At 43.3% G+C, this 10,177-nt stretch overlaps 1 protein-coding gene across 1 annotated transcript; it reads right to left on the bottom strand.

The window, feature by feature from the left end:
• Window positions 1-5,663: 5,663 nt before the first annotated feature.
• On the bottom strand, window positions 5,664-9,468 carry LOC147612698 (uncharacterized). The gene is made up of 2 exons (XM_086783265.1): window positions 8,969-9,468; window positions 5,664-8,307 (listed from the first exon to the last, which is right to left on the bottom strand). The coding sequence occupies exons 1-2, from the start codon at window positions 9,405-9,407 to the stop codon at window positions 5,837-5,839; spliced, it is 2,910 nt and encodes a 969-aa protein (XP_086639391.1). The 5' UTR covers window positions 9,408-9,468; the 3' UTR covers window positions 5,664-5,836.
• Between the last annotated feature and the right edge of the window lie 709 nt (window positions 9,469-10,177).

Consider the following 10,177-nt stretch of genomic DNA (forward strand, 5'->3'; position numbering starts at 1 on the left):
TGTCATTTCGATGAGGATGCCATTATGAATATGTAGGCCCAATTATATGTTGCTTGACCTTTGCAAACATGATAAGCTCATAACATGATGTCATAAAAAACAAAAACAAAATTACGTGAGTGAACACTTTCAAAATTTTATAGAAATCTCCCCAAAATTGTAAAGAAATCTCTCCAAATTTTTGAAATATGTGATTTTTTTAATCATAGTGGAACAAGACATGAATTCTAGAATGAGATACAAAACACTAGATTTATTCAAGAAAAAAAGAAACATTACATCATGAATTATCCCCAAAAATAAGTTGTTCCTAGTTGTCACTACATTGACAAATACTGAGACCTTTTTTGTGTTTTCACCCTCATAATATTAACAATTTGCCTTTGTAATTGACTTTTGCACTTGTAGAGTGAATCCGTAAACTATGATTTCGACATCTTTTAGATGATGGTGAAAATTGCTTTTCCTCTCTTCCTAATTCTTTCATTTTCAATCATTTTTGAATTGAATTTTTTGGTCAAAGGATTATTTGCAGTGGCATGGTACCAATGTGCGTGCATGAATAGCATTAACCATTAATCTCAGACATCTTTAAGATCTTTGCAATCCAAAATGGGTGATTTTTTTCATTATCTATTTCATGCCCGCATAAAACATATGTTTTGATGAAGACCCATACGACTCTCATTGTCACATATAGCATTGTGGGCATCTCCTACATTGCTCCCATATCCTCCTCAATGTTTCTCATGACACAAAGCAAGAAGCTTTGTACTTAGCCTCTATCAATGACAGTGCAAATGTGACCAGATTCTTGTTGATTTTAGCAATGCATACTAGACCAAGTAATAAACAATATCATGTTATCTAGCATTGCATGCCTAAATCACTTGATTCTTGTGGATTTTAGCAATGTTATCAATGAGAGTGCAAATGTGACTTGATTCTTGTTGATTTTAGCAATGCATACTAGACCAAGTATAAACAATATCATGTTATCAAGCATTGCATGCCTAAATCACTTGTCCAATGTGAGTCACAAGACCTTACATATGTATGATTTCTAATGGTGCTTGGGGGGATTATTAGAGAACCTACCAAAAATTCAAGTACAAAATGGATTCTTGGTAATGGTGTTAGTAAACCTTCAATCAGTTTCGCGTACAAAAGTATGAAGCATCTTATATAGACCTTCTTTGTGCTAAGGGTTGCTAGAAAGACACATGCAAAGGAATAAAACTATTGGTACCATGCTTGTGGAGATTCTTATAGCATTTACAACACCTTCCATAAATTACATGCAATGCTTTGATTGAAAATCATTAAATCTAGTGGATCCTCCATGTACACCTCCTCCTTGATTACATTAAAGAAACCAGACTTCACATCCATTAAAAAAAACACTCTTTGTTGGGGGGGGTTCAAGTTTAAACAAAGGAATATTTTAACTAGCTAGCATCATCGATGAGGCGAGGCTATTACTTATTGACTTTTGGGTCTGTGAGATCAGGACATGACTCTTGCCCGAATACAATAAGGTTGTCACGTGCATCCCCCACTTGGGTGCCACGTAGACATTTCTGTACAGAAGGTGCACGACTTGGGATGGTGAACTGGTCCCATGTGAGCCCAGTCCGGGACGAGTCAGCCAAGGATCCATCTCAGTCGGCCGAGGTCAGGTGTGCATTGTCATGCACATGAGTCCAAGGTCAAGTGTGCACTGTCCTACACATGAAACAGTGCCAGTCCGCACTGTGAGTCTCCCTCTAGAATGATGTCAGTGGTTCTGTGTATCTGGTATAGTACCGGATGCCAGATCACTGAGTAGATTATGTTTAAGACAAGGGGCCAGCCCATAGGGCTACCCCGGATCTTAGTGTGGGCATGGGAATGGTGTAGAACCACCCCCATAAGGGCCAGGAAGGGCCAGGCTGTGAACCCACCAGCCATGGAGGGGCTGTAGGACAGTCCTAAGGCAAGAATAAGGCTATTTTCAGGAGGTTACAACCTTCATAGGGCTGTAGGGCAAGTATGGGGCAGCCCATACAGGCTGCCCAGCCCATGGATCGTGGGCAAAGGCCATGCCCAGCCTTCTAGAAGCAAGCGTCTGCCTCCCCAGCTTGCTAGGGAAAATACGCAGCATTTATTAGGATTTTTTTGAGCATTTAATGCTGAATTTACTCAGTCGTGGGATTTGTCTGCTGGCCGCCTGCTCTTATACTGGCCGATTGCTACTGTAGGGTAGTATAAATAGGAGAGGTCCACAATCCCATCATTCATCTCATTATTTCACCAAGAGCTCAAGCCAATCGAGGGCTAGACAAGCCAAGGAGATTGCTAAGCAAAGGGGTGGACTTCTGAAGGTCAAGGGCAGGGATTTCCCAGCCAAGAAAGGTCAAGAATTCTGTATTTGTTTTCAGATTTGCATCATTCTAATAAAGCAAATACACCATCCGTGGTGGAGGCCCTACAGAGGGTAACTGGGACCCAATACTGTGTCCTCTCTCTCTCTCTCTCTCTCTCTCTCTCTCTCTCTCTCTCTCTCTTTTCTGCACTTCTCCTTTCAAGTGTTATGCGTTAATTTCCGTCGCGAAAAGAGTGCTGAATTCTGAGTTTTGAAGTTACCGATCTTTCTCCGAAGCTTTCGCATATTACAGTGGTATCAGAGCCTACTTCAAGGACAAAGATTCAGCAAAGAAAACCAGAAAATTTATGGTTGCCCCTCTTGTAGGAGCAGACATAATTTTGGCTATCCAGTGGTTTCACAAGTTTCTTCCTGATGTCAAGTGGGACAAGCACACGTTCCAGATTGATCGGAATGTGTCAAACACCCCGGTGACCATTAAGTGTGAGCCTGGTATTCCAAACTTTCCACTCATAAGCCACTTGCAGGCTAAGCGAGCAGTCAGGAAAGGCGCACAGTGTGCGATGGTTTACATCCAGACAACCCAGACGGTGGCCAGTGCTTCCGACGAGAAGTACTCGGTTCTCCATGAAAAGTTCCAGAAGATTTTTCTTCGGGACAGCCTCCCTCCCCAGCTCCCCCCGTCCAGACCAGAGGATCATAGGATTGACCTCCTCCCAGGCTCGGAACCCCCGAGCAAGTTTCCGTATCGTCTTTCTAAGGCAATGGAATCGGAGTTGGACCGCCAACTCCAAGAATTGTTGCAAGCTGGCTTCATCCGCCCCAGCGTGTCGCCATTTGCAGCACCGATCTTATTTGTCAAGAAAAAGGATGGGTCTTCCCGGTTGTGTGTCGATTATCATGCACTCAACAAGCTAACTATCAAGAGCAGATTCCCGATGCCTCAAATTGACTATATTCTCGAGAGGCTGAATGGAGCAAAGGTGTTCTCAAAACTGGATTTAAAGAGTGGATACCACGAGGTACGGATTGTAGAGGGGGACATCCCCAAGACAGCCTTCCGTATAGAACGGGCCCACTATGAATTTGTGGTCATGCCATTTGGTTTGACGAATGCCCCAGCTACATTTAACCGCATGATGATGCGTGTTTTCCGGGAGTTGATTGGAAAGTGTGTGTTCATATTTCTGGACGACATACTCATATTTTCAGAGCAGCATTACATTGATGTGGAGAAAGTCCAAGAAAGGTCAAGAATTCTGTATTTGTTTTCAGATTTGCATCATTCTAATAAAGCAAATACACCATCCGTGGTGGGGGCCCTACAGAGGGTAATTGGGACCCAATATTGTGTCCTCTCTCTCTCTCTCTCTCTCTCTCTCTCTCTCTCTCTCTCTCTCTATTTTCTGTACTTCTCCTTTCAAGTGTTGTGCGTTAATTTCCGTCGCGAAAAGAGTGCTGAATTCTGAGTTTTGAAGTTACCGATCTTTCTCCGAAGCTTCCGCATATTACAAAGGTTCAGTGATGAAAATCAGCATCTCAGCTCTGCTAACATCCGCCATGTTAAGTGTGTCACCAGGGCCCTCACTATCATCAACTCCCTTGACTAGCATCCACTTTGTGGGTACATTCTCAAAGCAATACATCCTTTACCTTGAGTATTTACACCAGCAATGCACAGCATCGAGGAACTAAGGAACCATGTTTGCCTCTACCAGACCATCACCAAACACTTCTCCCACTTCAACGGACCATGATTTCCTTGCACAAAATTTTCCAATATGTAACTAGTAAGAGGCAACGCCCCAGATCTTTTTCTTGGTGTGTTTTGATGATGTGAGGCCCAGTTGAGATTTGTATTAACCAAAAATAAATTGTGGCATTTTAGCACAAGGGAATCACCATGATGAGCCCACCAGGAGGTGGCAAATGATCACAGACTTCAGGACTCCCCACAACTCCCATAGCGAGGTTGGTCTCCCATCCTAGGCACTCGAAACACAAGTCAAACCCTAACAATGACGCAATAAACCTGTTGGCAGAAAGCTTTGCTGTCGTCACAAGTAAATACTGTACAGGTAAGTATATACTGTAGGTGTGTCAAATCAGATGTAAAACCAAGGGGTCTGTCACTCTCCCAAAGCAGTCGTGTCTAATGCTCAGGCTCAGAGTAACATATACCTTCATAAGGTTAGCATAATTACAAAAAGAGAGAATAATTGTACTTATTTAATAACAAACAAACAAAAACAAGAAAACGCTATAATTTTTTTTTCAAAAGAATACAAGGACAAAGAAAAAAAAAAGAGTTAAAACTTTAAAGTTCAATTGATAGAGTAATCAATATATGACCTTCATCCTACAATATGCATATGCTTCAGAGGACCAAAAACAATACTATTTACAAATAATCTGACCGGAATAAATGCACCTTATCAAATTCGACTAACGCTCAAACCTGAGGGAATAATTCTTAGTCCCAATTTTCTTCTATCAAATGACACAGTAGCCAAACACTATCCCTGCCTCATTTGCCAAGACTGCACAGTAATCTCAAGACTTTCACAATATAAGTTGTCTCTCAAGTGTGGCTCTAGCTAGGTTCTGCCCACTGCAATGCCAAGTGCTCGTAAGTTAGCAAGACAAGTGTAACATGCGTTGCAGATGCGTGTTCATGATTAACGCTAAGCAAAGAAGATAACGCTAATCCTATGTTTAGCAAAGACACAATAGAGAAGAAGAGAGAGACCTAATCTACTGTATATTGCCAAAACATGCTATATATACAATAATCTTGCTGATTCACAGCTTCATGATGCATACCAAAGATCCTTGCAACCCTTCCATGTGCATCCGTTCATCCAAATGCTCATGACATGTATATTCTCATTAGCAAATATATGGGTAGATTTAGGGGCAGATTTAGAGCAGATTTTGTAGCCCTACAAGCTTCCGGAAGTGCCCAAAACATAGCCCAATGGTTGGGACACCTTTTGGGCATAGTTTGGACACAAAATATGACTTTTGGACAATGTTTTGTGGGAAAAATAGGCAAAACCGACTTGATTACGAATTCATTCCTTTTTCCTATAAATAGGATCATTAGGCATTCATTAGAATCATCATTCAAAGATCAAAAGGATCCATTTGTCAAAGTCTGCAAGGCAGCAAGGACACAATGGTGGATCAACAAGAGCTTCTCTGATACCAATGTAACATGCGTTGCGGAAGCGTGTTCATGATTAACGCCAAGCAAAGAAGATAACGCTAATCCTATGTTTAGCAAAGACACAAAAGAGAAGGAGAGAGAGACCTAATCTACTGTATATTGCCAAAACATGCTATATATACAATGATCTTGCTGATTCACAGCTTCATGATGCACACCAAAGATCCTTGCAACAAGTGTATAGATAGCAGGGCTTGGAAAGCCTAGAAAGTGAAGCCAATGTCCCTTTTGGCACAACACGTCTATGGCATACAATAATCTCGCAAAACCTGTCTTGCAAGATCATTAGCACCACTCTTTTTATATATCAAGTGCAGGTTGAATGCAGCCTCTTTCTGCAAGTCACAAAGACCTTGAACTAAATTGTCATTTGACACTTCAGCCTTTTGTAGAACATCGCCCACTGTAACAAAGGAATCTTCCGTGAAAGTCATCCTTGAGTGATCTTTCTCAAAGCGTGAGAGCACCTTCTCATAGTAGTGTACAGCTATTGTTACGAAACCAACATGATGGTAAGCTCTTGCAAGGTTATAATTGGACTCCTGGCTGTTTTCTGACAGCTGTTGATATTTATGCAGAAATGCAAAGCCTTGCATCACGCACTGATTCCTGTTCGTCAACCTCAATCCAAGGGAGAGATTTATGAGAGAAACACCCACACACAAATTGATAAATGGGTCTTCTGGCTGCAACTTGTACGCCTGCAAATACTCACGTAAAGCCCCTTGTGGCTGGCTGATCATCGAAAAGTGATGGCCACATATGATCATAGGCGGAACACAGTCAGCATACTTGTTGCGCATGCTTAGCAAGAACTTGTTATGCTTCGGAACCTTCACCTCTGATCTGGAGACAGCTTGATAGTACCAGTTCCATGCACTTAGACTGTAGGGTTTTTGTTGTACAATGTAGCGCACACAATCAAAGCCATGCTTGGCATCTTTGGCCTTGAATGTTATCTCGGCACCAAGAGAACGTAGCTCTGCCCGTTTGTTGACAATACTAGGGTGGCCAATCTTCAATGTCTGGTTGATGATCTCCAAGGCCTCACCGTATCGCTTCTTTGTTGCTAGCACCTTGCAGGTCTGCACTAGAACCTGATGATGTTCCTCATCATCAAACAAATTTGCAAGTGGTGGTACCTTTGGCTCTACCTCAATCACCTCTGGTTCAGAATCTTCCTCGCTTTGCCAATCCAAACCAGAAGCTAGCACAGCTGCTTTCCTTTCTTCTCTTTCTGCTTCTAATCTTGCTAGGGCCTTCCTTGCCCTCGTTGCCTTGAGCTTTACATTACTAGGCATTATAGGGTTGAAGCGAATGAAAGCATCACGGAGGCCATCAGCTTCATCCAGCCATTTTGCTCTGGCTAAAAGCACACTTCTGGGGAGGCGTTTTCTACCCTTAATCTTTTGATTGTGCAGCTCGACTTCAAGTGCTTTCTGAAGAAAGGGGACAATGACCTCAAGAAACGAGTCATACCTGCTACCCAAATAATAAATCTTTGCTAGCATCAAAATAACTTTTCCATCTGACCACCATTGTTGCTCTTCATTTGAGGCCTCTTGAGAAGGCACAAGGACACCAGAAGCTTCCTCCAACCTGTCCATATCTAAAAGCAAAGATGCAAATGTTAAACGTACTTCTACATCGTGAGGAGCCTCTGCTAGAGTCCTATTATACAAATCAACAGCTGCAGCATGCTCCTTCATTGCTAAATGGCATTCTGCCATCTTTGTCCACAAACTCTTATTTTGATAGGCCGAAATTCCATCTAGCATGGTGTAATACTGGATCGCACTTTGGTGATGTCCCAGCCCCTTGTACGCATCAGCAACTTGCAAAACCAAGTCTGGGAACTCGTCTGCTTGCTCTTTACCCAAAGCCTCACAATACTGTTTGGCAACAGTATCATTCCCGAGATGTGCATAAGAGATCCCTGCTTTTACTGCCAGATCAAGTGGAAGGCCCTGGCCTGCACAGTAGAATCTCCGAGCCTCCTCAATGCAAGAGATTGCTGAGGAGAAGTCCTTGTTCTCCATGTGCAAGTCGGCTAGCAGATTGACTACTGTCAGGTCTGCTTCTGTCGGATGCTCATCTATCAGCCTTTTCAGAGATTTTGTGGCTTCGTCTACCTGTCCGCTCTGCTGACGCATCTTTGCAGCCATCTTGCAAACCTCCACATCAGTGGGATGAGAAGCCAAGATGGCCTCGTACGTCTCCGCAGCTTTGGCATATTCTTTGAGTTCTGCAAAGAGGGAAGCAAGCTCCCACTTGACAAGAACATCCTCTGGATCAGCTTTCATGGCCCTTCTAAGGCAGTAGACTGCCTGCCCTATGCTTAATCCTTCCTCCATAGACCAGGCAGTGAGGCGTTTCCAAAGAGAGACATCCTTTGGTTTGAGGTGGGCAGCCAGCATATAGAAATTGATGGCCTTCTTTCTGTTACCCATGGAGTTATAAACAAGCCCTAGGGTATGGTAGGGTTCAGGCATGTTGGGGGCCAAGCGAACGACTTCTTTAAGAAGCTGTAGTGCCTGCTCAAACTGGCTCATGGCATAGAGAAGGTTTGCTTCTCCAAGCTTTCTGGTGATTTCAGGATTCACTTTTGATCGGCGTTTGTGTTTCTTCTTACGTTTTCGACCACGGCCAGAGCCAAAGCCAAAACCTGATGCATCCCAGATGTCCTCCATGCTCATGAGGTCAGGATCCTTAACTGTCCAAGACAAAAGAATTGTGTTTAAGTATGAAAGATGCACAATACATAAGAGAATAGTGTCTCTGAATACAGGGGAAGACACAGAGTAAAACTTAAACATAGCTATAAACAAAAAACTTAATCATGGCTGCCAATCTAGTATGTGGTTCAGCCTAACAACAAACAAGTAGATCATGGCCATGTGGAAATCATGGCTGATCACGTGCAAGTCACCATGGCACATTGTGGCTACATGCAATACATAATGGCTAAGCAATTTTGATGTGGTATCGTAACTCCAGATATGTCGCATTGCCAGATTGGCCACATCATGCAATCAAGTATAATGTTGTTCTGCGGGTTTTTCATGGCTCATGGCTGTATGCAAGTACATCATGAATAACCATGGCTATATTCAAGTACATCATGGCAAAGTATGTGGCTCATCCTAGCTACAAACAAGTCGATCATGGCTACTTGCAAGTAAATGATGTCTAAAGGTGTCTATATTCAAGTAACTCATGGCTAAGAAATTGGGTATGCAGGATGACCATTCCAGGTATGTGGTATGGCCAGATCATGTAATGTTGTGTCTGGCTGCTAACAAGCTGATCAAGGCTACATGCATCCAAGCAGAAAAGAAGAGCAGGAGAGAAAAAACCATGGGAGATCTTGTTACCTGCATTGCGCGAAGCCTCGCGAATTTCGTCTATGTCGGCGCCAAAGAGCTCTTTCTGGCGTCCCTTGCTTTTCTTCTGTCTCTCTTCAAGGAGGAGGGCCTTTTTTCGCTTGCGGGCGGCAAGGGCTTCGTATTCCAAGCGCTCGAACTGCTGGTAAGGTTGGGCGCCGCTGGCATCGTCCTCTGCAAGGGCGAGAGGGTCGATTTCACCTCCGAAGCGCCATTGGAAGTCCCCGTCCCCTTCATTTTCTGCTGGCTCTTGTCCTGCCTCCCCCTCCTCCTCCTCCTCCTCCTCTTCATCCTCCTCCTCCTCCTCTTCCTCTTCTTCTTCCTCTACTTCTTCTTCGTCTTCCGCCTCTTTAATTTCGCCTTCTTGCCCTTCCTCGCGCTCATCACCTGCCTCACTCTCCAGCCTGCTGCTTTTCTCTGGTTTCTTCATCCGGTCCAGAGGCTGAACTTACAATTATGCACAATAACCTGCCATAATTTTCATGTTGGTCCTATATTTTTTCTCCTCCTATGTTTGTCCATATATATGCTATAAGACTATATGATTTTGTTGATGTACTAATGTAATGTTCTAAATGATGGTTTTCTGCGTTCTTAATACACAAATCTCCTAAGATTATTTTGGGTAGATTGTGGGTGTCAATCTTTGCTTGCAAGAGATCCATTAAAACTTTAGGGCTTCTTCATCCAACGCGCCCATACAACACATTCCAAACGCTCAACAAAACCCTAATGCATGGCTAGGAATCCACTAATCAAAAACCTAATCACTCAATAGATAATGAAAACCATGAAATTCCAATGCTAATTGTCACCACTTCTCTGGCAGACGTCTGGAAGGGCTCTATGGAAGGATTGGTATCATGGTGTGAGTTCCTGGCATGATTTATGAACTCATGGAAGGGTGGTAACCCTGGTGAGTGACTCTGGACTCATGGAAGGGTGGTTACCCTGGTGAGTACCTTTTGGTCCTGTGTGGATGGCGCCTGTGAAGAACGGGCTAGTTGGATGTACAAGATGTAAGTTGGGAGATTTCCTCCACTATGTTTGTGCACCAGCATATGTATGTGAGTTGCACATGCATGGATGACTTGTTTTTTATGCCTGGACATTGCTTGGTATTTTGCCTGTGAATGTCCACCGGCACCGGGACGCCTAGACAACTCGTGGATACGCGTATGCGCACCTGTTTGGGACTTA

The sequence above is a fragment of the Cibotium barometz genome, chromosome 45 (assembly GCF_041138505.1).
Source record: "Cibotium barometz isolate CiBa-2024 chromosome 45, ASM4113850v1, whole genome shotgun sequence".
NCBI classification, from domain to species: Eukaryota; Viridiplantae; Streptophyta; class Polypodiopsida; order Cyatheales; family Cibotiaceae; genus Cibotium; species Cibotium barometz.

What these genes read in the sequence shown, in the direction of transcription:
- LOC147612698 (XM_086783265.1), bottom strand. Translation starts at nt 9,407, where the DNA reads ATGAAGAAACCAGAGAAAAGCAGCAGGCTGGAGAGTGAGGCAGGTGAT. An exon ending in CGAGGCTTCGCGCAATGCAG is followed by an intron (nt 8,308 to 8,968) that starts GTAACAAGATCT and finishes TGTCTTGGACAG; the next exon opens with TTAAGGATCCTGACCTCATG.